General features: G+C 45.9%; 1 protein-coding gene across 1 annotated transcript; it reads right to left on the bottom strand.

Moving 5' to 3' along the window:
* Positions 1-284: 284 nt before the first annotated feature.
* Positions 285-21,123, bottom strand: ephb3a (eph receptor B3a; the record flags this gene model as incomplete). The annotated part of the gene is made up of 15 exons (XM_080836998.1): positions 285-399; positions 2,079-2,272; positions 2,660-2,809; positions 3,098-3,313; positions 5,011-5,258; positions 6,029-6,151; positions 6,323-6,375; positions 7,401-7,509; positions 7,737-7,893; positions 8,876-9,000; positions 9,518-9,853; positions 11,364-11,519; positions 15,226-15,898; positions 17,316-17,380; positions 21,060-21,123. 15 exons carry the CDS (start codon positions 21,121-21,123, stop codon positions 285-287), a joined length of 2,784 nt encoding a protein of 927 aa, XP_080693124.1.
* Positions 21,124-23,053: the final 1,930 nt, after the last annotated feature.

Raw genomic sequence — 23,053 nt, 5'->3', positions numbered from 1 at the left:
ATGCCTGTTCCACGCGTGCTGCTCTGATCCAGCACTCCAAGGTGTGACACTCATCCAAAGAGTCCCAAAAAAGGGGATCTGAGGGAGGGTTGGGATGAGGGGTGGAGGTTGTGGTGGTGGTTGGGGAATCAATCCGGGGGATTCTGCTGGCAGGTAAGTGGTTCTCTCCTTTGACTTGGTTGCGTTTTTTTTTCTTTTCTGGGGGCACAACTGGAGGTATCCTCTCATCTGTGTATCAATAATCTCTCTCTATCTCTCTCTCTCTCTCTCGCTATGTCTCTTCTTCAGACGCGGATGGGAAGCGTTTGGCTCATCTGCTGCCTCAAGTCTTGTGTGTCGGCTAATGTTAGGCTCTTCCTCTGATGGCCAGGCAGTGTCCCACCCACCTGCAGGAGATCCCTGGGGACAGACAGACAGACACACACACACACACACACACACACACACAGACACACACACCGGAGATAGGTTCAGCATGGGGCATGATATATGCTTTTGCCATTTAAAGACCTGTAACAACAGCAAGCCAGCTAACAGGAAATGAGCAGAAATAGTGAAAGGTTTTCTAATCTTGTAGCACTTGCACATATAGACAAATATATGCACACACACACACACACCCTGCAAGAGAAGCAGCTGCCTCCTCATGAAGATTATCATGGCACGTCAACATTGGGTAGGACTGCTGTCGTCACTGGCGCATGCAGATGAAAACATAAATGAATCATATGCATGCTGAGCGCGTGTGACCACACACATGGAGCGTGACATGAATATACTATCCCTTTGCCCCGTTTTGCAGGGGCAGCAGTGACAAGCGCACACGTACACCGAATTCCCACTTCCAGCGTGTTTCTGCCGCCACATTAAAAACCTCATTAGCCAGCTAATTAAAGCCATTCCTCTCTTTTAGCTTCTCCTCCATCTCCCTCATTACGCGCTTCCCCCGTCACCTGAGCCACTGCAGCAGCACGGCACAGCTTAGCGCAGCGGCAGACGCTCACGCCCTATCACCTCCGTCCAGTGGGCAGCCAGGAGGAAAAGGCCATTCTGCTAGTTGCTTTTGTGTTAGTCAGCCATTAAAAAGCTCCCGCGGCAGTGTGACCCCCCCCCCCCCCCCCCCCACACACACACACCCACTCACACACACACATACCCACGCACACACACATACCCACACACGCACACCTGACTCAAGCTCAAACAGGGTCTTTTTGAGCAAACTCAGTAAAAACAGTAAGCAAGAGTAGGCTACTTCCCTCTGCATACTATGAAACTGAACAATGTAATGAAAAGCTGCACTGTATTCCTCCAGCGTAAAAGATTAATACTGTTAAAAGTATAACTGAGGAGAAAAAAAAGAAGGAAAAAATAGAATGCTTTCATGTGTTCACTGTAGTGACAAAGCACCAATGATGAGTTCTGAGCACTTGTCACATGCTACCACACACTGGGAGTTACAGAGATGTGGAATATATTATACAGGGGATTATGAAGACCTCAAATGGATCTTTCAAACACTGATGAATGTAGCGCTATGCCTCCTGTGCATTGTAAAAGGATTTGGATAAAAAAGCCTTCTAAATGAGTAAGTGAACAAGTAAATGGGCATTACACTTGGTGCAGGTCTTTCATTTGCACTCTCGTGCCACAATAGATAGAGAAATGCTCAACGTGTAATAGACAAACCTCACACAAAGAGTTAAAAAGACATGCATTATGCAGATTTAAGTCTGAATGCTGACAGTCCTACTTAAGCTGCAAGCAAAGTCACTCGCATTAAGATTTTGCTCCTTGTAGTTTGCCGCTTGTCTAAATGTGTATCTCTGTGGTTTGCGTGTCGTCTCTTCGCTCGCTCATAAGTTTGCTTTGAGTGTGTGCTATCTGTCTTTCTCATGCTATCTGGCCATACATCTGCTAGCTCTCTCTCCCTTCCGTCTGCATGCTATACATGTGTCTGTCACCTCACACTGCCTATTTCTCCCCCCACAGCTTTCCGTGCTGTCCCTCTGTCTAACAGCTTGAAGTCCATTTGCCTGACTGCTCACGGCTGGTGTGGCCCGAGTCTCTCTGCTTACCCTGAGTGCGAGTTGGTGACCACTTTGAGGCTGGCGGCGTTGCGGAGCAGCTTGTCCAGGGTGCTGACGATCTGGGCAAACTTGGGCCTCTGGTTCCTCTCCTTGAGCCAGCACTCCAGCATGAGCTGGTGGAGCACCGTGGGGCAGTCCATGGGCGGGGGCAGGCGGTAGTCCTGCTCCACTGCGTTCATCACCTGCGTGCCACAAGCCAAGAGGGAGCAGAGAGTTAAATATGGTAAATATATAAATGTATTATATATGAGTCCCTTTAATGTGCAGTAGTTGAGTAAATAGAAGGAAGGTTTAAAGTTTAGAGGCTGAAATTATGAGGATTTATACTCATGAAAAATTATCAAAGGTTGTAAATAGAAAAACACATAAGCATATTTTCATGAAATGCGGCAGTAGACGAAACTGCACCATGCACAATAGGCTAATGTTATAGAATTGAATGCAATCATAATATAATACCATAATATATTATTAATTGTTGCATCATGCAGCAAAAATTGTTGCAATACATAAATATATATATTTGATGTTAATTGATTGTGTCACCAAAGGCTGAGAATATGACTCACATCTTGGTTGCTCATGTCCCAGTAAGGCCTCTCTCCAAATGACATCACCTCCCACATCACTATGCCATAGCTCCACACATCACTGGCTGAGGTGAACTTCCGGAAAGCTATGGCCTCTGGGGCAGTCCAGCGTATCGGGATCTTTCCCCCCTAGAGGAGAGCGGAGAAGAGTAGGTCAGTTCAGATCATTAACAGACACAGAGCCAGTGCCAGGACACACAGAGCCAGGAGATTTTCCCAGGCAGGTCTGAAAGAGCTACATCATATCTGCAGTATGCTGGTCTGTGCATTGGAGGCCATAGAGCAGCAAATAGGGGCAAAGTAGGGCACCTCCTTACGGTAAGTGCCAGATATGTTTGTCCATTAATAATGCAAACGCAGTGTTCCAACCATATGAAGTAGAACAAGCCACAGCACCTTGGTGCATGCAACACATACCAGTGAGCTGGTGTAGGTGGGGTCGGCGGAGTTGTCGTCCAGGAAGCGGGACAGGCCAAAGTCGGACACCTTGCAGACCAGGTTGCTGTTGACCAGGACGTTGCGAGCAGCCAAGTCCCGGTGGACGTAGTTCATCTCGGAGAGGTACTTCATCCCCGAGGCGATGCCACGCAGCATCCCCACCAGCTGAGTCACGGTGAACCTCCCATCATTCATCTGGAACCAAGTGGGAGGGAAGCAGAAAGTCAATTCCGCAGGCGTTGTCATGACATAACACCAGCCGTAAATAACTGTTTACTGTAAGATGAGCACTACCACAATGACTGTGCACAGCTTCCTGTAAAGTCCTTTCAACAGACATCTCAGATCTCACTGGATTTTCCCATTTAATCTCAAAATGTTTTGTGTCTTTCTGAGAAAATAAAGTGAACTACGCTGGCATAAACACAACAATAACAACACCAGCTGTAACACTGTCTTTACTGGTTTCCATGGCTGTACCAGATGCCTTTGCAGGGTTTATAGTGGATTAAAATTTTAACTCAATCAGTATAAAGAAAAGCTTTTCTTATTGAGCATCCCCCTAGCTGTAATCTGTACTATGCGTGTAGAACAAGAAACCTATGTAAAGAAAGCATTTGTGCCAGCAGATGGATGCCTGTAGCTCTGCATCAGTTTACGTTATGAAATCAAGAGTCAAGTAAATTCAAAATGCTTATGGATTCTGTCCCCCCCTCCCCCCCCTCAACACCACATGATTCATGCTAAACCTCTCTGCAGCATCACAGGTAATCTGAGTCCATCTTTAGATCTCTTCAGCTCCTCATGGCTCTTCAGCGGTGTCCCTGGATAGCCTGTGAACGCAGGCTTGAGAAGACAGGCCCCTGCCTGCTCTGGGGGAAGATGTCGGAGGGAGTGAGAGCTTAAGTCTTGAGTCACTGCCCCGATGGCTCAGAGTCTCTGGGTTTCTCGCTCGCTGCCCCGAGTGTGAGGATAGCCGAGCGGATTGTTTATGGGGCGTGTCGATGACAGCACATGAGCTGTGTCCCTGCATGAGTCGGTGCGATCTGAATAGGAAAATTCCTCCCCCAAAAAAGCCATTTTGAACCTAGGCTGACTCAGATTTTATGCTCAATAAATCCGCATAAAATCTGATGAGAGTTCTTCCCTGAGAGGCAGTCATGTGATGTGTTGTTGGCCAACAGTACTCTGATGTAGGAAAATAGGTCACGGTAGGCTATCGCCTGCAAGTGTATCTCCTACATTCGTCGTAAACCACTTTGACTAATATCAGCATGTGTTTTGCTACAAAAGCTCTCTGAAAAGCTTCTGCTAGAAACTGCTGGTTAGCCTTAAGCATGTTTACATTGAAATATCTTTCAAGCATTTACATTTACATGCATGCATACCTTAATATTAGTGTTTGCTAACAAAAGGAATTTAACCAATTTTATTGGTTATGCTAGTCAGGAGTTTGTATTTAGTGCACAGTGCAATGGTTTGTGGTAGTACTCAATGAAATATAATGTCATAGTGACCTAAGACGACAAGTATACTATGCAGCATTGTACAGGTTTTTATGTATAGTCTGCAGAGTAAAATCACAAGGCTATAATTCGAAGTATTAAATTCCATAAACTCCTTAAGAGTTTATTGAATTCCTTTAAGTGTGAAATGACCACTAGTATAAGTGCTGATCTTTAGAGAACAATCCTCTTTGATCTTAAGAACGTAACAAGAGGTTGAAGCGACGCCTCTAGAAGAAATGGCCAATCTCTTAAAGAGTTCCATGACTTTATGGAATGGGACTATGTTTGCTCAAGATCTGTGCTAAGATCAACTCATAGAGAGTTGTCTGTTAACATTGTTGTTATTGAATGTGTAGAGTCTGGTGCAGAACCACCCATGCCCACCCTGAGGAAGGAGTCCAGCGCTCCGTTCTCCATGAACTCCGTGACGATGAGCACCGGGCAGCTGCGGGTCAGCACACCCTCCAGGTGGATGACGTTGGGGTGGTCGAACTGTCCCATGATGCTCGCCTCGCCCAGGAAGTCCCTCCGCTGGCGTTCGGTGTAGCCGGCCTTCAGAGTCTTGATGGCCACGGCTGCCTCCTTCCGGCCTGGCTGTTTCAGGCGGCCCCGGCACACCTCACCAAACTCCCCTGAAGCACAGTGGGGGAAAACGGGACTGGTGAAGGGAGGGAGCGTGAGGGAGGTCAAGGGGGGAGCACTGGTCTGAGTCCACTGGGGAGGTGGGGATGGGGGAGTGAGTGTGTACAAACAAGAGTTTTTGGCCCAGAACAGTTGGGGGTAGGGGGTGGGGTAAGGATGGAAAGAAATGATGACTGTAGCCTATTATGGTGGAACAACAGAAAGGGGAGAAGAAGGGAAATGAGGAGAGGGGACAGGAGTGGAGAGGCAGTAGATGCTAGTGGTCCAGGAAGCAGGGAACAGATGGAGAGAGGGGGTTGGCGTGGCGTTTGGGCGTGGTGGTAGTGGAGAGAGAGGGGCGACACAGAAGCTTAGGGACAGTAAGAGACTGACACCTTGGACCTGAAGAAGAGGGATGGACGGAGAGGAGGAGGAGGTGGAGGAGGCAGGGGTGGGAGAGTTTGAGGAGGAGTGAGTGAGGGAGGATGGAAGCTTGTTAAAGGTGGAAGAGGAAAGCAGCATGCTCATGGATATAGCAACATTAATGTTTTATGACTGGGAATTTTTTATTACGACGTTAATACTGAGTTGTGGCTGCAAGAAGGTTTCTATTTACTGCCGCACAAAGAAAGCGTCCTTCTCTTAAATGTCACAGTGAGTGCAGGTTTGTAGAGCACTAGACATGTTGTTGCACAAACATTAGTGGAGAATGAATGGGTTGATTAGCTTGCACAGCTGTGCTTGGTGGCGAGTTGTTGTTGTGTTAGCCGTGCTTATTTACCTGCCCCAATCACTTCCTCTATCTTCACGCAGGAGATGTCGATCTCTCTGGCAAACTCGTGGACTGCCTCATTAGGGTCCTCGTATGTGAAAGGGTCGATGTAGACTTTCACACCAGGGGTGACTGCAATGGAAGAAAACAAGTCGGCTCTTATTTGGGATTCATTATTTTTCGGCAAAATAAATTGAGTCTAACCCTAAACAGTAACAAGTGGATTTAGACTGTCTCCCTCCCAGTTCTTTCTGCACTCTTGGAACACTGATTTGATGCAGTTGTGACTGCAGGTGGCCGTACCGTACTGCTGCAGCTTCTCAGTGTACTCCAGTTCAGAGCCTGTGCGCTGTTTCCTAAAAAAACAAAACACACAAAACAGAAACCCATCTCTCAAAGTCAGTCACAAGATTTGGAAAATGAAAGACACAAACAAGTGTGTGTAATTGTCATTGACACAGAGAAGTTAACTTAATAGTATTCCAAAGCACTCCATGTTTGTAGACCAGGAGAGAGCTGCTACGAGACGTGCAAAATCAAGGGTCAGACATGAGCCACATTCTCAAGGGCATGGGTCAAACCCCCCAAATCATGGGTCACATTCCGCAAACCAGGTCCCATTCCTGACCGCTGATGACACAGCAGGTGTCCATCTCCAGAAAAAAAACAAAAGGCCGTCTCGAGGACCCTTTCTGCTTCCTCAGATGCTAACTTGCAGATGCTTGACAGCCATATGATTTTGTCAAACAGATTAGCGGCGTGAAAAAGTCCCTCTCCTCTCATTAATGTGCCATTGTTTTCCCTCCTCTGTCTAAGTGTTGGCACAGCGTGACAGAGCCCTGCAGAAGGCACCCTATTGGAATTCAGCGTCCGTGGGATTCCTTTTGTTTCCCCACAACCTGTGATAACAATGTTGCCAGCAGCTAATTAGCATCTCATCTCCAATTGAAATGCCGGCTTTAGGCGAGTGACGCCTCACACACACACACACGGGACACTGGGACAGAATGCATGAGTGAGAAAGAAGAAAGGCACAGGGGCAGGGGAGGGGTTAGTTGGGCATGACAAGGCTAAGCCTGTCAAGGGGGAACGGGGAAACATGGACACTGTGTCAGTCTGGGGACCCGGTCCTGTCCCTGTCCCTCTGTCCCTTTGGGGGGAGGGGGGGCATATGGGGGTTCATCTGTGACAAAGAAATGACAAAAATATCCTGCGAGCATCTCTCCAGACATTTGAACACATTTGAACACGGCTTCTTTCTGGAGCTCGAGAATCTCAATGCGGTGGAACGTGTGCATGTCATAGGGAAATAGAGAGCTTATTTAAAATCCAATAGACAGGTTTGGAATGGGAGGCGGCCGTGTGTGGGATTTTTTTTTACCTGAGGCAGACGACGGAGATGACAACCAGGGCGATAATGACAACAAACCCTGCTGTGGCAGAACCCACGATGAGTGGCAGCTGATCCTGCACAGACCTTTCTGGGTCGCCTAGCAAAACCAGTGACAAGCAATTAGTATAACACCCCCCATTAGAATGACAAAAAAACGAAATGACAGCTGTTAAAAATCCACCACAAACGTCAGCATTCTTCCACTGCATAGTGTGCAGTAGATTTCAGTAAAAACATGACACGGAGCATTAACATAACAAGGTCAAAAATACAACCGAGATGGTTGAAGAAGAGAGAGACAGAGAAAAAAAACGATGTTCTTACTGTGTTCGTTGGTACTGAACTCCGCCGGGAAGCTGTAGCGCCCATACCCGGCCACGGTGCGCGCCCGAACCTGCACCGTGTAAGCGGTGCCGGCCTTCAGGCCTTCCACCCTGGCAGAGCTGTGTTGGGCAGTCACCGTGTGGGAAAAGGCCTCGCCCTGTGGCAAACAGTTGGCACCCGTGAGAAATGCACTGATTTTGTCGAAATAAAGGGTTGGCAAATGTACCTCAAGAATATGTAAATAACATTAAGTATCATTTTCATTATGTATTTAGTATAATTAAAAATATAATATACTATAATATATACACACATACACACACACAAAGACATCGTTTTAAGCAACAACGCTCATGTGGAGCTTGGAGATTAAAGTTGTCTGTTATTAATGAAATGAATGATCTAAATTCACAGGCTGTAAATGTTGTATGTTTTCTGATTTTCTAATTAAGACCCATACCAAAAAAATCTGGGACATGCAGCATTTCATTGCAGACACAAACCTGTCCATCCCTACTTCAGAAATACATATCTGTCAGCTCTAAAGCTTCATGCTTCTGAGAAATGAAGGGTTTTTGAGGGGGGATACTGCTTCTAGGTATCTACAAATCGTTAGGCTCTGGAAAAAAATCAAATAATAAATACAAATTATAATAATTAAATAGTGTAGTGTTATATATCACGAAATATCAAAACGGAGCTAAGCAAATAGGGCTCGACAGTGGCAGGTCTCCAGTAACTCCCCTGGGGAGTGTGGTTATGTGAAAGAAATGAGCGTCCATGTACTGTGTATTTTCACATGTGTTGGAGCTCTGGGGAAAGCATGCCACCACAGGGTGAGTAATTCTACCCATTGACTGAACCGGGAAAGCTGATGCTAGCTGTCCTCAAATCCTCATGTAATAGTCATATAATTACTCTGAAGGACTCTGGATGCACACAGGCCATTTAGCTGAAGTGTTACCCATTTAACAGCCTCGGCGGTGGACATTTTAGTTAATATGTGCATGGACTGCCCCACACGCAAAGTGCTGTAAGCCTCTACATGCTGTGTAGGGGTAATATCTACCAGCAGGCTCTCATTCAGGGCTTTTGGCCAACACTTCTTTTCCCCGCTTGTGATGTGAAGAGATTCGCACCTTCTCGTGGTATTTAATCTCATAATCCAGGATGACTCCGTTGGGTTGTTCGGGCGGCAGCCAGGAAAGACTCATGGTTCCGGCCGTGGCTCTCATCAGAAGCACCGTGGGGACCGCTGAGGGAGCTGCACAAGAACAGAGAGACGGGGGCAGGGGGGTGGTCAGTCACATCCACATGACTAACCTCATCTGGCACCATGTCAGGGGGACTGAACCCATCAAACTGGACTGACATCACGGCGTGCAGAGATGATTTGAACAGCGCACTGGCCGACTAGTGCTTCTGCAGATCACTTGGCAGAGCACCGGCGTGAGCGATGCCAAGGTCAAGGGTCAAATTCCCCAAGAAGCACACATGCAGAGTAAATGGTGTAAGGAAGAAAAACGCTGAATTTTTAGTTCATTCAGGTTACAGATACAGCACTGGTAGAATAAGTGATACGTTGTTTGGAACTTTCCTCAGAGTGTTGCCCTGCTTCTTTGAGGAAATGAATAAATGTTAAATACCAGGATGTAGTGTAAGGATATAAATCTACTGATGTAGTCCTCACCTACTTCAGTGGCAGATTAAGCGCAGTGGAAAGTGGCCTAAACTGTCCTATTCTGCATACTCCCATGCAGCTGCAGTAATGAGGTGCTCACCTGCTTGGTTGGTGGTGATGTTGACGGTGGCATAGTTCGGTGTAGCCAGGCTCTTGGCCGAGACACCGTTGACGGCCTGGATCTCAAAGCTGTAGCGCGTGTGCGCCTGCAGGTTCCTCAGTGCCGTCCAGCGCTCAGCCAGACCCAGTCGCCGTGGAGACACGTCCACGTTGCTGTCGCAGCGCGAGCAGGCGCCACCGCTGTGCAGGCACTTCTTGCAGACGACGTTGTAGACCACGTCACGCCGCCCGCCTAGTTCCTTTGGCTCCGCCCACTCCAGGGACACGGACGTCTCATTCACGCTGGAGATGACATTTCGCGGGGCGGACGGCACAGCTACAGTGACACACACGCGCACACGCACGCACACACACACACACACACACACACACGCACACACACACACGCACACAACAATGGAAAGCAGGAAAGAGATCAGACCAAGACACATGTTTCTGAAGCATCATGAAAAATCTCAATATTACTTCACAGGCAGCCCACGTGTACATGGTTGTGTGTCAAACCTGATCCTAATCTGTCTTGAGAGTCTCACTGGTTTATGCAGTGATTATTCTACATTAATCAATGGACAATTCCTTCCACTTGTGGGTGTAGGGCATATTTTGTTTAAATGGTGCCTGAGGGTATAGACACACATTGATGAGGTCAAAGCACTACTGTCCTGGTTCATGTTTCTTTCATGAAGCAGATCCAATTTGAATCTTGTAGGTGCATAAACCAAGTCTCTGGTGGAACAGATCTGAATTGAAAGTGTGTGTCGAGTGGAGTGTAACTACTTGAATTTCAAATATTCAGATTTACTCCAGAAAGCTCGCTGGCACCCTGCTGGTACGGTGATGAGCTTCGGCAGAAAGGTGAGCCCCTGAGCCATTTTCATGCCTTTCAGGAATCCTCTTTGGTGTTCCTACTGAGCGTTTATGGTGGTCTGTCGACAGCAGACACATCATGTCGTTAATTGAAAGTATGAAGTATAAAATAATCTGTGTGCCACATTCAGATGTCTAATTAAGGGCCGATTACAGCTGCACAAATGGCGTAAACAAGTACAGAAATGAGCCCCAAAAGGATTACTGGACTCCACACTGTGAGGAAGGATCTTCACCTTTCTTCGCTTGAGATGTGAGAGGCGATGAAACAAAACAAACAGTAGATGCAATGCAGTCAATTTTGCTGAAATAGGCTGCTAATGTTGCCAGCTGTAAATCAGTGCAGTAACCAATCACACCCTTGCAAAATCCTCACAGAGCTTGGCTTTCTTCCTGCTTGTTTCCACAGACAGATTCAATTAGTTAGTCACACACAGAAACACATCAACACACACACACACAAACACACACACACACACACACACACACACACACACACACACACACACACACACACACACACACACACACACAAATTCACAAAGGAGCACACACATGCATACACATCACCTTAATCCACATAAATTCATGCACACACACACATACTCAAACACACACACACACACACACACACACACACACACACACACACACACACACACACACACACACACACACACACACACACACACACACACACACACACACAACACATATATACAGACACACAACCCCAGTACCCCATCCACACACGCACATAAATTTGTTCTCAAGCAGAGTTCTAAATGAGTAACAGATCACAGCATACCAGACATCCTCACGTCAGTTTGGATTTGAATCCGCTGAATCCACATAAGCATATTACGGTACCAACAAATTCAAACCAGAGACACGAACCAACTCGCGCCAAAATGGATGCCTTTGAACTTCTGACTGTCAATCATTGCTCAATCACTTACTGGTGCAAGCAGAGTCCGGGGAATCTGAGTCGGCCCGGTAGTAGCCATTTTGACACGGGCAGAGGTTGGAGGCCCTGGCACTGGTCCGGCTGTTGGGCGGACAGGGCGAGCAAAAGCCCTGACCCTGCTCCGACTTGAAGGTGCCAGGAGGACATGCTGTGAAAGCAAAGAGCAGGAAGAGACGGTTACATCTACTCTATGCAAATGTACAGATTGTGTCAGTAAGCGTTATTATAACGCTTTCCGTAGTGGAAAAAAAAAGGTCAGGTTTTTTTCTAACACGAGAAACCATCACTGCATTTTGCAGAGAGCCCCTGAGGAGAAAGCAGTTAGAGTAATGCTTTATTTTGCTAATGCAACATATGGTAAATAACCAGGGGAACTAATTATTTGTGTTAATGTAATATGCATTTCAGCGCTATTCAAAGGTAACTGCTCATCAGTATCAAGGAAAGTAGCAAGGAAAGAGCTTTTCGATTTATGTTCCATGCATATGATCAACCCTAACCCTTAAAAGTACAAAATCTTCCCACATTACTTTTCAAACCCCTTTGCAGCCTAAAGTCTATCACAGCCTAAAGATTATTTTATGACTTAAGGGGGAAGCATGAGGAGGTGGAAAATTCCATCTTCTCTCTCTCTCTCTCTCTCTCTCTCTCTCTCTCTCTCTCTCTCTTTCTCTCTCTCTGCCTTTGCCTCTGTCTCACTTCATGGTGTTCTGCATTCTCAAAGTGAAAACAATTAAGACTTGGTTGGTGATAAAATGCCAGCCCTGTCTCCCTTATAAATGTTAATAGAACCCCAGGTAGGTGTGTGTGTGTGTGTGTGTGTGTGTGTGCATGCGTTTGTGTGTGTGTGATTGTATGCAGGCATGAGTGTCCTTGAGTCTGTTTACCGTGAATACCTATGTGAGTCGTTGTCTGCATGATGTCTGTGTGTTTGTATGTGCATTCTTTATGTTTGTTTGCAAGTTTGTGTGTGTCTATGTGTTTATGTGTGTGTGTGTGTGTGTGTGTGTGTGTGTGTGTGTGTGTGTGTGTGTGTGTGTGTGTGTGTGTGTGTGTGTGTGTGTGTGTTTGTGTGTGTGTGTCTGTGTGTGTGTGTGTGTGTGTTTGTGTGTGTGTGTGTGTGTGGATGCATGAGTGTGCCAGTGAGTCCGTCAGCGAGCGGATTACAGGCAGAAAGGTGATAAAGGGAAATTATACTTTCTCCCATTGCTGTGCAGCTTTCTGGCGCCCTGGCGGTGCGGCAGCCCAAGAGAATCGTTTATCAGGCCTTAAAGGCAGGCTCTTAACCTTGAACAAGCAAGATGGAAACAAATGAGCTCCTCAGCGCACTCGCAGAGGAACTTATTTACCCCTTCTCCGCACCTTGGCGCAAGCAAGGGACACTTCAGCTCCTCGCTTAGCAGGGGGAGTCGTTTCCATTTCTTACAGTCCATTTGAGCTTATTTCTCTCTCTCTCTCTCTCTAGCCCCCCTCCTTTGCTCTGTCTCCTGTTTGCTGCCTAAACCCTCTTTTCTCCTCCCTCTCTTCTTCCTCCTTTACCCCTCTCTCTCCTCGGTGCTGTCGACTCTGCTGCCCCTCGTTTTCTATGCCTGCCCCATCTTCCTCCCTCCTCCTCCTTTCCCTCTCTCTCCCCCTCTCTGTGCTGCTCAGTCTTCTCCTGCACGTTTCCCCCTTTCCCTTTATCACTCACTCTCTCTCTCCTCTCTGCTTTCCTCTATGTATAGACTCCCTATCTATCTTTCCCTGTCTGCTCACCCTATTCCATCTCTCTCTCTCTCTCTCTCTCTCTCTCTCTATCTCTCTCTCTCTGTCTCTCTCACACACTCTCCGCAGCGTCATCCATCTTGGGCATATCGCTCTGTTATGGCCCCTATCAGATCTGTCAGGGAAGCAGCTCAGGCTGGCGCTGTTGGCCAGCTTTGTTCTCTGACACCACTGCAGTCCTGCTCCCCATTACCAACACCCCACTGTCACCGAGGCGAGAGGAAGCGCCAGGGGGGTGGGGGAATCACCTCTGGGTCATCACCGGCGACGGGCTGCACTTGGCCAAAAGGAGTTTGCATCAAAAACACCCTCTTCTCCCCTATATTTACACTACACAGACCAGGAAGTGAGTACACCCCTGAGCAATAGCACTTAAATGTCAAAATATTCAAAATTGTGCCATCTCTCAATTACTGCATTGTTTCTAAGTTGACAAGTAGAGTATTTCCTCTCATGAACATTCAAAACAATTACTTTAGAAAGACTATATTAAAAAAGACAGGCCTCAAAGTAGAAACTCAATGCAAAAAAAGTGAACACACCTGTGGTCACCTGTGAAAAAAAACCTGTAATCATTGAAACAAAACTGAGTACAACTGTGGTTTCCAATTAGCCTGCAGGAACACAATGGCCTGTGAACACCAGAACTTTCTCAATCTTGGACCCATGGGCTGTGACTGTGTCAAAATCGAGTTGCAGCAGTAATCAGGATGTGTGGAACAAGCAACAGTAACTCTTATCAGAACCGCAGTGGTTGTCCTCCTAAAATGATGCCACAGACAGTGCAGTACTTGCACAATCTAACTTTGAAAAACAGATGGGCTAGTGCTTCAGACTTGACACAATGGTTATCAATGAAAGTTTGAGTTTCTCTGGCACAAAACTTAAAGAATAAACTTTGCCAAAGAACATGAAAAGAAGCCTGTTGAATATAGGAAGCGCATTCTTTGGTCAGATAAGACCAAGAAACATTTGTTCGGCTCAGATGGGTCCAGCATGTTTGTTGTAAACCTGGCCAGGACTACCAAAATGAATGCGTAGTCCTAACAGTGAGGTGGGAGTGTGACGATATTGGGCTGCATGAGTGCAAGAAGTGTTGGGAAGATGATATTTATAGATGGCATCATGTATGCCTGTGGATATACCTAAATACTGGCTGACAAGATGACTCCCAATCTCCAGACGTTTGGTTGCAGAGGCATATTCCATAACAATATAATAACAATTCAAAGCACATTGCCCAAATCACAAGACTATGACCTGGAAAAGAGACTATGACCAAGTATGTCCCCTGACTTGAATTTCACAGAACACCTTCGGGGTATTCAAAGAGAAAAGGTTGAGAACACAACCCTTCCAGCTAAAAATGAAATTGTGCAACACTAGTGTCCTCCATGCAGAAGAAGACCAAGTCTGATGCTGTGTGCCTGTATTTTTCATATAGAAACTCAAACCTGTTAGTTTTCCATTTGACATAAGTATTTGCTACCCCAATGTTCAAATTTGAAGTAATGCAATTACTGTATGGTAATACGATTTTTAACCATTTGACATTTAAATGATATTGCATAGGGGTATACTCACTTCTCTACAAATTCATATATTATATATATATATATATATATATACACACTCACTTCTCTACATATTCAAACATGTACAGTATATATATACCCCTGTGCAATATCACTTTAAATGATTAAAATAAATCAACCATTGTTGAACGATTCACGTGCCGTGTCCATATGGCTCACCCCAGCTCTCGTGACATGCCTTTTGAACATGCTGACGTGCTCTTTGCCCTCCGCGTGGTGGTGTGGTGTTTGTAACTGGTTCACGGCTGAACATATGGCGCTCTCTGTTCTTTAGTTCGCTCTGATCACTGGAGCATTCTCTGAGCCAGCAAATCTGTGCTTTTGATTTTGTGACCCGAGCGTAACTCACAACACTTTCAGCAGCAAAGCCTTCATAACTCACGCCGCTGCGTCTACCAAACACATGAGGAGGGAGGGAGGGAGGGTGGGTGGGGTGGTGTTTTTGTTTATGTGTTTTGAGTAGAAAAAGATTTGGGTGGATTAGCCGCCACTTACCTTGGCACTGTGTGTCTTTCATGGCTGGTTCGAACCCCGCCATGCAGGTGCACGAGCCCACCGGAACCATCCACTCGCCGTCCCCATTGCAGTAGAGCTTCAGGGGGACGGACACCTCCGCAGCGTTGGGCACACATGCGCCCGAGGCGATGACCAGGGAGGTGGCCTCTGCACCTGTAGCCGTCTCGGGGAAGACGGCGAAGCTGGCGATGGTGGTGGAGCACTTCTTGAAGAAGACCCTGGCCGAGATGAGAGACATGCACGCGCCCAGGTCCTGAAAGGCCAGGTAGAAGCCCTCCTTGGAGAGCGGGCCGAAGCTGCGCACCTTGGTGTTGACCCGGCCCGACACGAGCAAGGAAAAGCTCTCGTCTGGCGCTATGGTGTCCACTTTCACGTAGGGGTTTTCCCTCCAGGGCGGACTGGACACTGTGGCGGTGTCCTTCTCCGCCTCGTAGTAGAACAGGTTGAATGTCTCCTTGCACGAGCCTGGGATGTTGGGGATGCTGGCGCAGTCGCGCACGGAGAACTTGAGCTCCACGTAGACACGGAGCACGCCTTTGCGCGGGATGAAGTCAGAGCGCAGCCAGTTGTTCTGGTTGGGCTCCTTCACATTGCAGACCTGGTACGTCCTGATGGGGTTCATGTTGTCGTCGTAGCCACTCACCTCCTCCCACTGTTCACAAAACAAAGCCAGAGAGTTTTAATCCACCCTTTAGCCTGTTTAGCCACTTACAGCGGGGCATGCCGCCCAGAAATGGTGCCATTCTTATCACCCTGCCAATTGTGAGCTGACCCAAGTGTTAGTAGAAAGAGAACATTAAGACTAAATGCAGCACTATGGAGCTCTTTAAAAACACCTTAAATGACCTGGCTCCCGGGGGGAATCAATCAAACACTGCAAGCCTGAGAATGGCGATATTTTCACAGTGCCACAGAACAAAGACTGAGCTGTCAACTAGGACAAGTGACACTCCCCACAACTCAGTAAACTGACTAAACAAACAGCGAATAACAAAAAGTCCTTTAATTAAAACACTCCCACACAACACTTTATGCAAATCCCACATACACATACAAACACACCATCACAAACACACACGCACACACACACACAATTTGTATTTATATGTGAACAGTAAAATCTCCTGCGATCGAACTTTAAGGCAGTAAGTCAAATCGTATTCTGAATGTCGTTAAGCTACCAAATCCCTTCAGCAACGAATGCCTCTTTTTTTTGTTTATACACCTAGCCCTAACCGCAACAAATCTGGCCACCGCCTTTCCTGGATTGTGGCTTTTATCAGGTGTGGAGGCACAACATTAATATTTTACGCTGGTGTCTAGTGTAAGCACATTTCAAATCACAGCCAACCTTTCTGACTTCTCACAACACAATTAGAAATCATCACCAAGAGGCGAAGCATGTGTTTATCTCGCAGCGTGCGAGACCACATTACTTATGATGATGTACGGCTTTTGAAATGCAAGACATTGAGCGGGAGCCCAGAGAAGCAGGCTCGAACTGCTTAAGATTGTTTCCATGGCAACCCATCGTTTTCCATTGACTGACTTTGCACGCTCATTCCCCACAAAGACAAATTGCTCCAGCCCCGGTAGTGGGGGAGGTCTGTCAAGCTTAAGGTCAAAATCACGGTGGTTAATTTTTTACTCTTCTTATGAGGGAAATCAACTGCCAGCTGCTGTTTGGAAAAGTCACTGTGCAAATGGAGTGGCCTCCAGGTAATTTTTTCTCATTTGTCATGGGGGGCATGTGTTCTGTCTCATTTGTTTCTCCTCTACGCCCGCACAAAAACACAGTGGCACACACACAGTACTGTGTACAGCACACGGGCAAACAGAGGAGTATGAGAGCTGGCAACTTCATACAAACACTCACAAACCCAAACATTATAGGGCATGCACACACACAAACGGCCCCCGACACACACACACATATACATATGCATGCATGCATACACAAGGTCATATCACACTGAATCACATCATACACATATCTATTCACACATACACATGTCCTCACACAAACAAAAAAACACACACACACAAAGCCACAGTAAACACTTGCTTACCCCGCTTTCTGGATAGGTGGTCCAGGCCAGCTCTGTGGTAGCCCATTTGCTGTCCATGAGAGTTTCTGTGTGCCCAAGAATATGAGACAGAAATCAGTCAGGGGCCTTTTCTCACTGATAGCAACTTACTTCCTCCTCCTTGATTACCACTGAATGTGGATCAGCATAATCACTAATAGACATCCCCCCTCCCCTGCATGTGGCATTTTTGGAGAACTGAACCTTAACGAACGATATCTTCAGCCTTTTTCGCCTAATTAATGGGAGGATCTCTTCTTCCCACAATGTCATATTCCCAATTCTGCATTTAACAAGTGGCTGTGTAACAGTCTGCCTCTCGCACAGGGCCTGCAGCTGAAGTAAGCTTAACACTAGTTAAAACGCTGCACTGATGGCCAAATCCTAACAAGGCAGCAGTGCTCAAAGGATCCTCTTGCCATCCTTGGGGATGTTGTCCACATCATATTTGCACCCGAGGCATTTATTGTTCTGGATCGGCTTTGATCAGTGAGGCAAAAAAACTGAAGGAAATTCCACAGCAGCTGGAGAATCTGCACGTATGCTAATGTTTTATTCACTTTGTAAGTTGGTATTTTGCGAGGGGCAGCACTCTCTTCAAATTAATGTGACACACACATCTGTAAGCTAACACATGAAATATTTAGAGCATAACATCAACTCAGCTGATTAGAGCACAAGCAAATACGTCTGTACAGTTTGCTCTCTCTCTTATCTCTCTTTCACTCCCTCTTTCCCTATCTCTCTTTTTCTCTTAAGCATATTCTTACAAAGCAGAGAGATAATTTCTCTCACACACACAAAATAATTTGCATGCACACACACACACACACACACACACACACACACACACAACACTGATACACTTTCTTGCTTTAACAAGGAGTCAAACATACACACACCACAGAAAATTCTCTTTCACATTCTCTCTCTCTCTCCCGCTTCCTCACTCACACACACACACAACACTGATACACTTCCTTGCTTGCACAAGGAATCACAAAACACACTCACACACACACAAACTCTCTGAAGCACACCAAACTCTCTATTACAGATTTACATACATGTTGGTTTTCTAACACACACACACACACACACACACACACACACAGACTCACACACACACATCAGCCATCTCAATTTGGCCATCCTTTAAATGTCACAGGCTGACATGAGGTCTGGGGTTTATCATGGCTAGGAGAAGCAGAGCATCCAGCTCCACAAAAACATGCATGCAATTAGGCAAAGAACTGTGATGTGCCGCAGAATGTAAGGCATACTGCTTTGATCAACTCGTAATGACCTCATTTGGTCTTTCCTTCAGGCTGTCGGCATCTGAACACTCGGCTGAGCCGAAATCTAGAGTGTCATAACTTCTCATTCTCCAGGAGAAAGTAATTCAGAAATGCTCCTCTCTTATTCATAGCCTGAGATGTTTCGTGAGCCACAGTAAGCAAAACATTTAGGTGATCTTAGTCATGCAAAAAAGCTTGTTATCCTGCCAAGGGCTTACAGTTACTTTCACTGAATTTGACCTTACCCAAACTAATTTGACTCTTGCTTTGATATAAAACACACAAAAACACACACACAAGGTAAACATTACAAAAGATGACACAGTAAACAATCAAGTGAAGACCGATTTATGATTTATAGACACTCCCATGACAGTTGTCTGAGAGGACAACATCTTTGAGTCCAAACGTCTAAAACATTATCTCATATATCGCACATACCTGACACTTCTAACCACCAACATACACTTGGAAAGGGGGAGGTGGGATATGAGAATGCTCCAACGACATGCCAGCAGACACCGTCTAGAACACACTCACCTCTGCCATCATAATAAGGAGGCAGGGCTGCAGACTGTGGCTTGTGACTTGATCCAAACAGTTGCACAGGCCACCTGTCTGCTGTTAATGTTGGGTTTTGACAGTCTCGCTTGGCGACTGAGTTTACCAATTCTCGGTCACATATGCATAGATGTATACTATGTCGCCCTACTTGTGTTTTTTTGTCTGGGCAGTATCTGTTCTCTTGCATGTCTTGTACAGTTCTGCTTATGATATAAACTCTCAAAACCTCATAAAAGATAGAAAGGGAAAAAATGACCATTTATTGCATGGCATCACTATAATATAGAAGAATAGTGATAGCATAAGTAGTAGTGCCTACTCCAGTTCAAAAGCACCCTACATGTGCTCTAAGTGTGGTGAGCTAGTCGTCCCCAGGAATTCTGATGCTGACCTGTTAGGTGGGAAACAGTTAACTGCTCTGTGCTAGGTGTGAGCTCACTGTGGCCTTGCCAGTGAGGCTGGAGTTGCATTGATTTACCTCTTGACACTGAAATTGATGCGAAATTGAGCTGGCTGTGTCACGGTAAGGTTGCATACGGCCTTGGTCTAACTGTGGTTTATTTGAATGCAATCATGTGGGCCGTTATTGCCGGCTATGGAAGTACTTTTTCGAGACACATTAGTCTTATAAACTTTAAAATCACTGTTGTGTGCTATGACTGCACCAAGTATTGACTATTCTCCCTCTCACAATTTCATTATTAGTCTACCATAAATTACCTAAACTAAAGGCAGACATCTGCACAACGAGGCTCTCATGGCCTGAAATAGGCTACCCAATGTTGTGAGACCAACATGATGTTGTAGTACTCACGTAAGTGTGTTTTTAAACACCATAAAGTCACCTGATGACCGTTCAGGTTTAATGTTCATTTGTCCGATTCTTCAAATATTCAGCCTCATACCCAGCCTTATCGTATTTTTTTGGACCAGGTTCTTCATTTAACGCGCTGTCTGCCATGCAGAGAACAGGGATGTAGCTGCCTCTCTCACATGCACTCATGTGTGGTGCCTGACGTGCTTAATTTGCGAGACTGCCAAACAAAAAGACAGCGACTGAGGCATCCTACGGAGTGTAACATGGAATATCTGTTGCCAAGCCGTTTGTGTAAGCTCTATGGTGAGAAAAGACCCACCCTGAATGTCATTTGAATAAGGAAAAAACATCAGTTTGCTCTCTTTTAATTTGCAGTGTGGCCAGTGTGAGGAATGCTTGCTGACATGCTCTCACTGCATTAAGTGCCAACCAGGCTCAGATACGACCAGCACAAATCAATACCAGAGCTGAACAAAAATGTTAGACAAGATTAACATGTATTACAATTACAGTGAAACAGATACATCCGTCCATCCATCTATACACACACAAACAAACAAATCAACCCCACAAAGAATTTGTCTTCAAGTCACAGTGAAATGCATGTAATTAATTGCATCCAATTAAAACAGAATTTCTAATTTTCAGACCTATGTAGTAACTAAGTCTTTGAAAATTCAACCCGATACATGAATGCTGCTCAAATGTCTTTACACACAAAACATCCTGACACGACTGACACATAAACCACAGTCAATTCAACAGACCCTCAGCAGATACGGGTGATCGCGTTCAAGGAAGCTTTGGGTATTGTGGCAGAAAACGCAAATGCCAAGTTAAAACGGTGCACTCAGTAAGTGTGACGTTGAAGATCCTTTCAAAAGTATTGTCTCCTACTGATATCTTATCCTTTTCTATGCAAGGATTTGTAGAATTCTGGACAACAAAGGGGTTCGAGAAATGTAGTTCACCCACAGGTAACAAAGACTCAGAAGACATTCTTTGCATTAAATATCAGGTTTATCAAGAGTAGTTTGGGCTACTCACCTTCAACGCCAAACACCACCGGGAGCAATAAGCTGCATATAGACAGCAAGCAATCCATTGTCATAAACCAAATTCTTGCAACATGAATGGGCTATAGGCTGCTTGACCGTCGGGATGAAACCTCGAAACAATGTGGACTCGCGGAGAAGCAATGCCCAAACCTCAATCGAAGACAACGATTGAAAACTCGTCTGTTTCCAATCTCTGTCGGTTTGAGCGACCCGTTCAATTCTCTTCAGATCCTAATCAGCAGCTCAGTGCTGTTTGTTATTTCATCCACAGAATCTAACAGAGAAAAAAGAAAATCCATCGGGAGTCTGTTTTGCCATATTTGTCGCAAATGCTGCCCAATCACACATTTAACAGTGTAGCCTACTTGAGAACTAAGAACTGAGTTAAGCGCACTCCGATTGATTCCACATACTCCGGATAGCTGTTGCTTCTCTGCGACTATGCGTAGGAGTGACAAATGAGGGAGAATGGGCGAGAAATGCGAGAGGGATGGAAGCGGGGAGTGGAGGGCGGGGGTAGATACCCCCCACCACCACCCCCCGGTGCTAGTATTCAGTGGCACACCCCTGCGGGAAAAAGTGTGAGGTGCTGGCCTCAAATCGCCGTGGAAAGTGGTATATGTTATTCTGCATTCTTGCCCGAAGGAATAAGGTTCTGGGTGAAAGGGTTAGGTTTGGTTTAATTTAATTTGATTAACTGTTTGATATTTAGCACACCCCGTATTAACTTTTGAAAATGTAGGTTTCTGTTACTTCTGTGGTAACATTTCAGTGTAATGGAGGCACAGCGCCCCTCGGTGTTTAGTTATTATGGAATAAGGCGGCTGTCGTGGAGGCAAAGCCTCAGGCGTTAACAGCCTGTCTGAGTGATAGCTGACTTCTTAATCAAATTATCTTCATGTGTTGGTCTGAGTCCAAGGAAAGCTGCTCTGTGTTACAAATGGACAGCTCCCTCAACTTCACCTGAGACAGTCAGATAAATTAGTGTACCCTCCTCTCCCTCCTCCTCATCACCATCACCACCACGAAGATGAAGAGAGCCATCATCTTCTTGATATTGTTTTCATCATTGCTGCTGTCAATGTTAATGTCAGTGAATTCGGTCCCATCTTCAACTGCATGACTGTGAGGAATATGCAATAGATTTTGAGAGTGAGTGAGAATGAGTCAGTTTATGAGTAGTGTGCGTTTGTGTGTATGTGTGTAGGGGGGGGCAACAGTTAAGGGATGGCTATGTATACAATAATTGTAATGCATGTAATAATAAATCCTTTATAATACATTTATAGCTAAACCAGTAACGGTCCACACAATACATCCTGAAGGACAAGTAAATCTCAGCAAAATGGAAACAATCAGATTAATCATAACCATGCCCTCTTCCATTATTGCCATTGCTATATTATTGAACTGCTCTTTGTGTCTGTGCCAAACGTTTTAAAACCCTTTGGCTCAAGCTCAGCATCTCGGGTGCATTGTCTCTACCAGGGCCATTCTGTCATCAGAATTAATTGGTTGTCTTCAAAGGTGGATGATGATAACCATGTTTAAACTGCCAGAACACAGAGAATATAATGTAGCCTACATATGAGTCGGAGAGCTTCAGCCCTCTCTCTGCAGTCCGGGTTGCACTCAGTTTACAGAGCCGACAGACACACTGCTGCCTGGGGCTGGCCAGGGAATAGAGAGCAGGAAGAGAGGGGTTGTGGGAAAGCAGTGAGCTAGTGCCCGAGGGGTAGGTGCTGTGTCAATACGCTGCGCTGACAGAGGCGCATGAAGTATTCTCTCTCTCAGCACTGCGTGCTTCCAAGACACCTTTGAATTATGAACTGATTCAGACTGTCAGTGCAGTATATATAGCAGAAGCAGCAGCATTAGTTCAATACTGAGGCCACATGCTAGGAAGGGGGGGGGGGGGGGGGTACTGTATTTCATGCTCTGATCTCACAAGAGGATTAACTTTATATTGGGCGACCGAGTCAT

The sequence above is a fragment of the Sprattus sprattus genome, assembly GCF_963457725.1.
Source record: "Sprattus sprattus genome assembly, chromosome: 4".
Lineage (NCBI taxonomy): Eukaryota > Metazoa > Chordata > Actinopteri > Clupeiformes > Clupeidae > Sprattus > Sprattus sprattus.
This window is presented reverse-complemented; position numbering and strand designations above follow the sequence as displayed.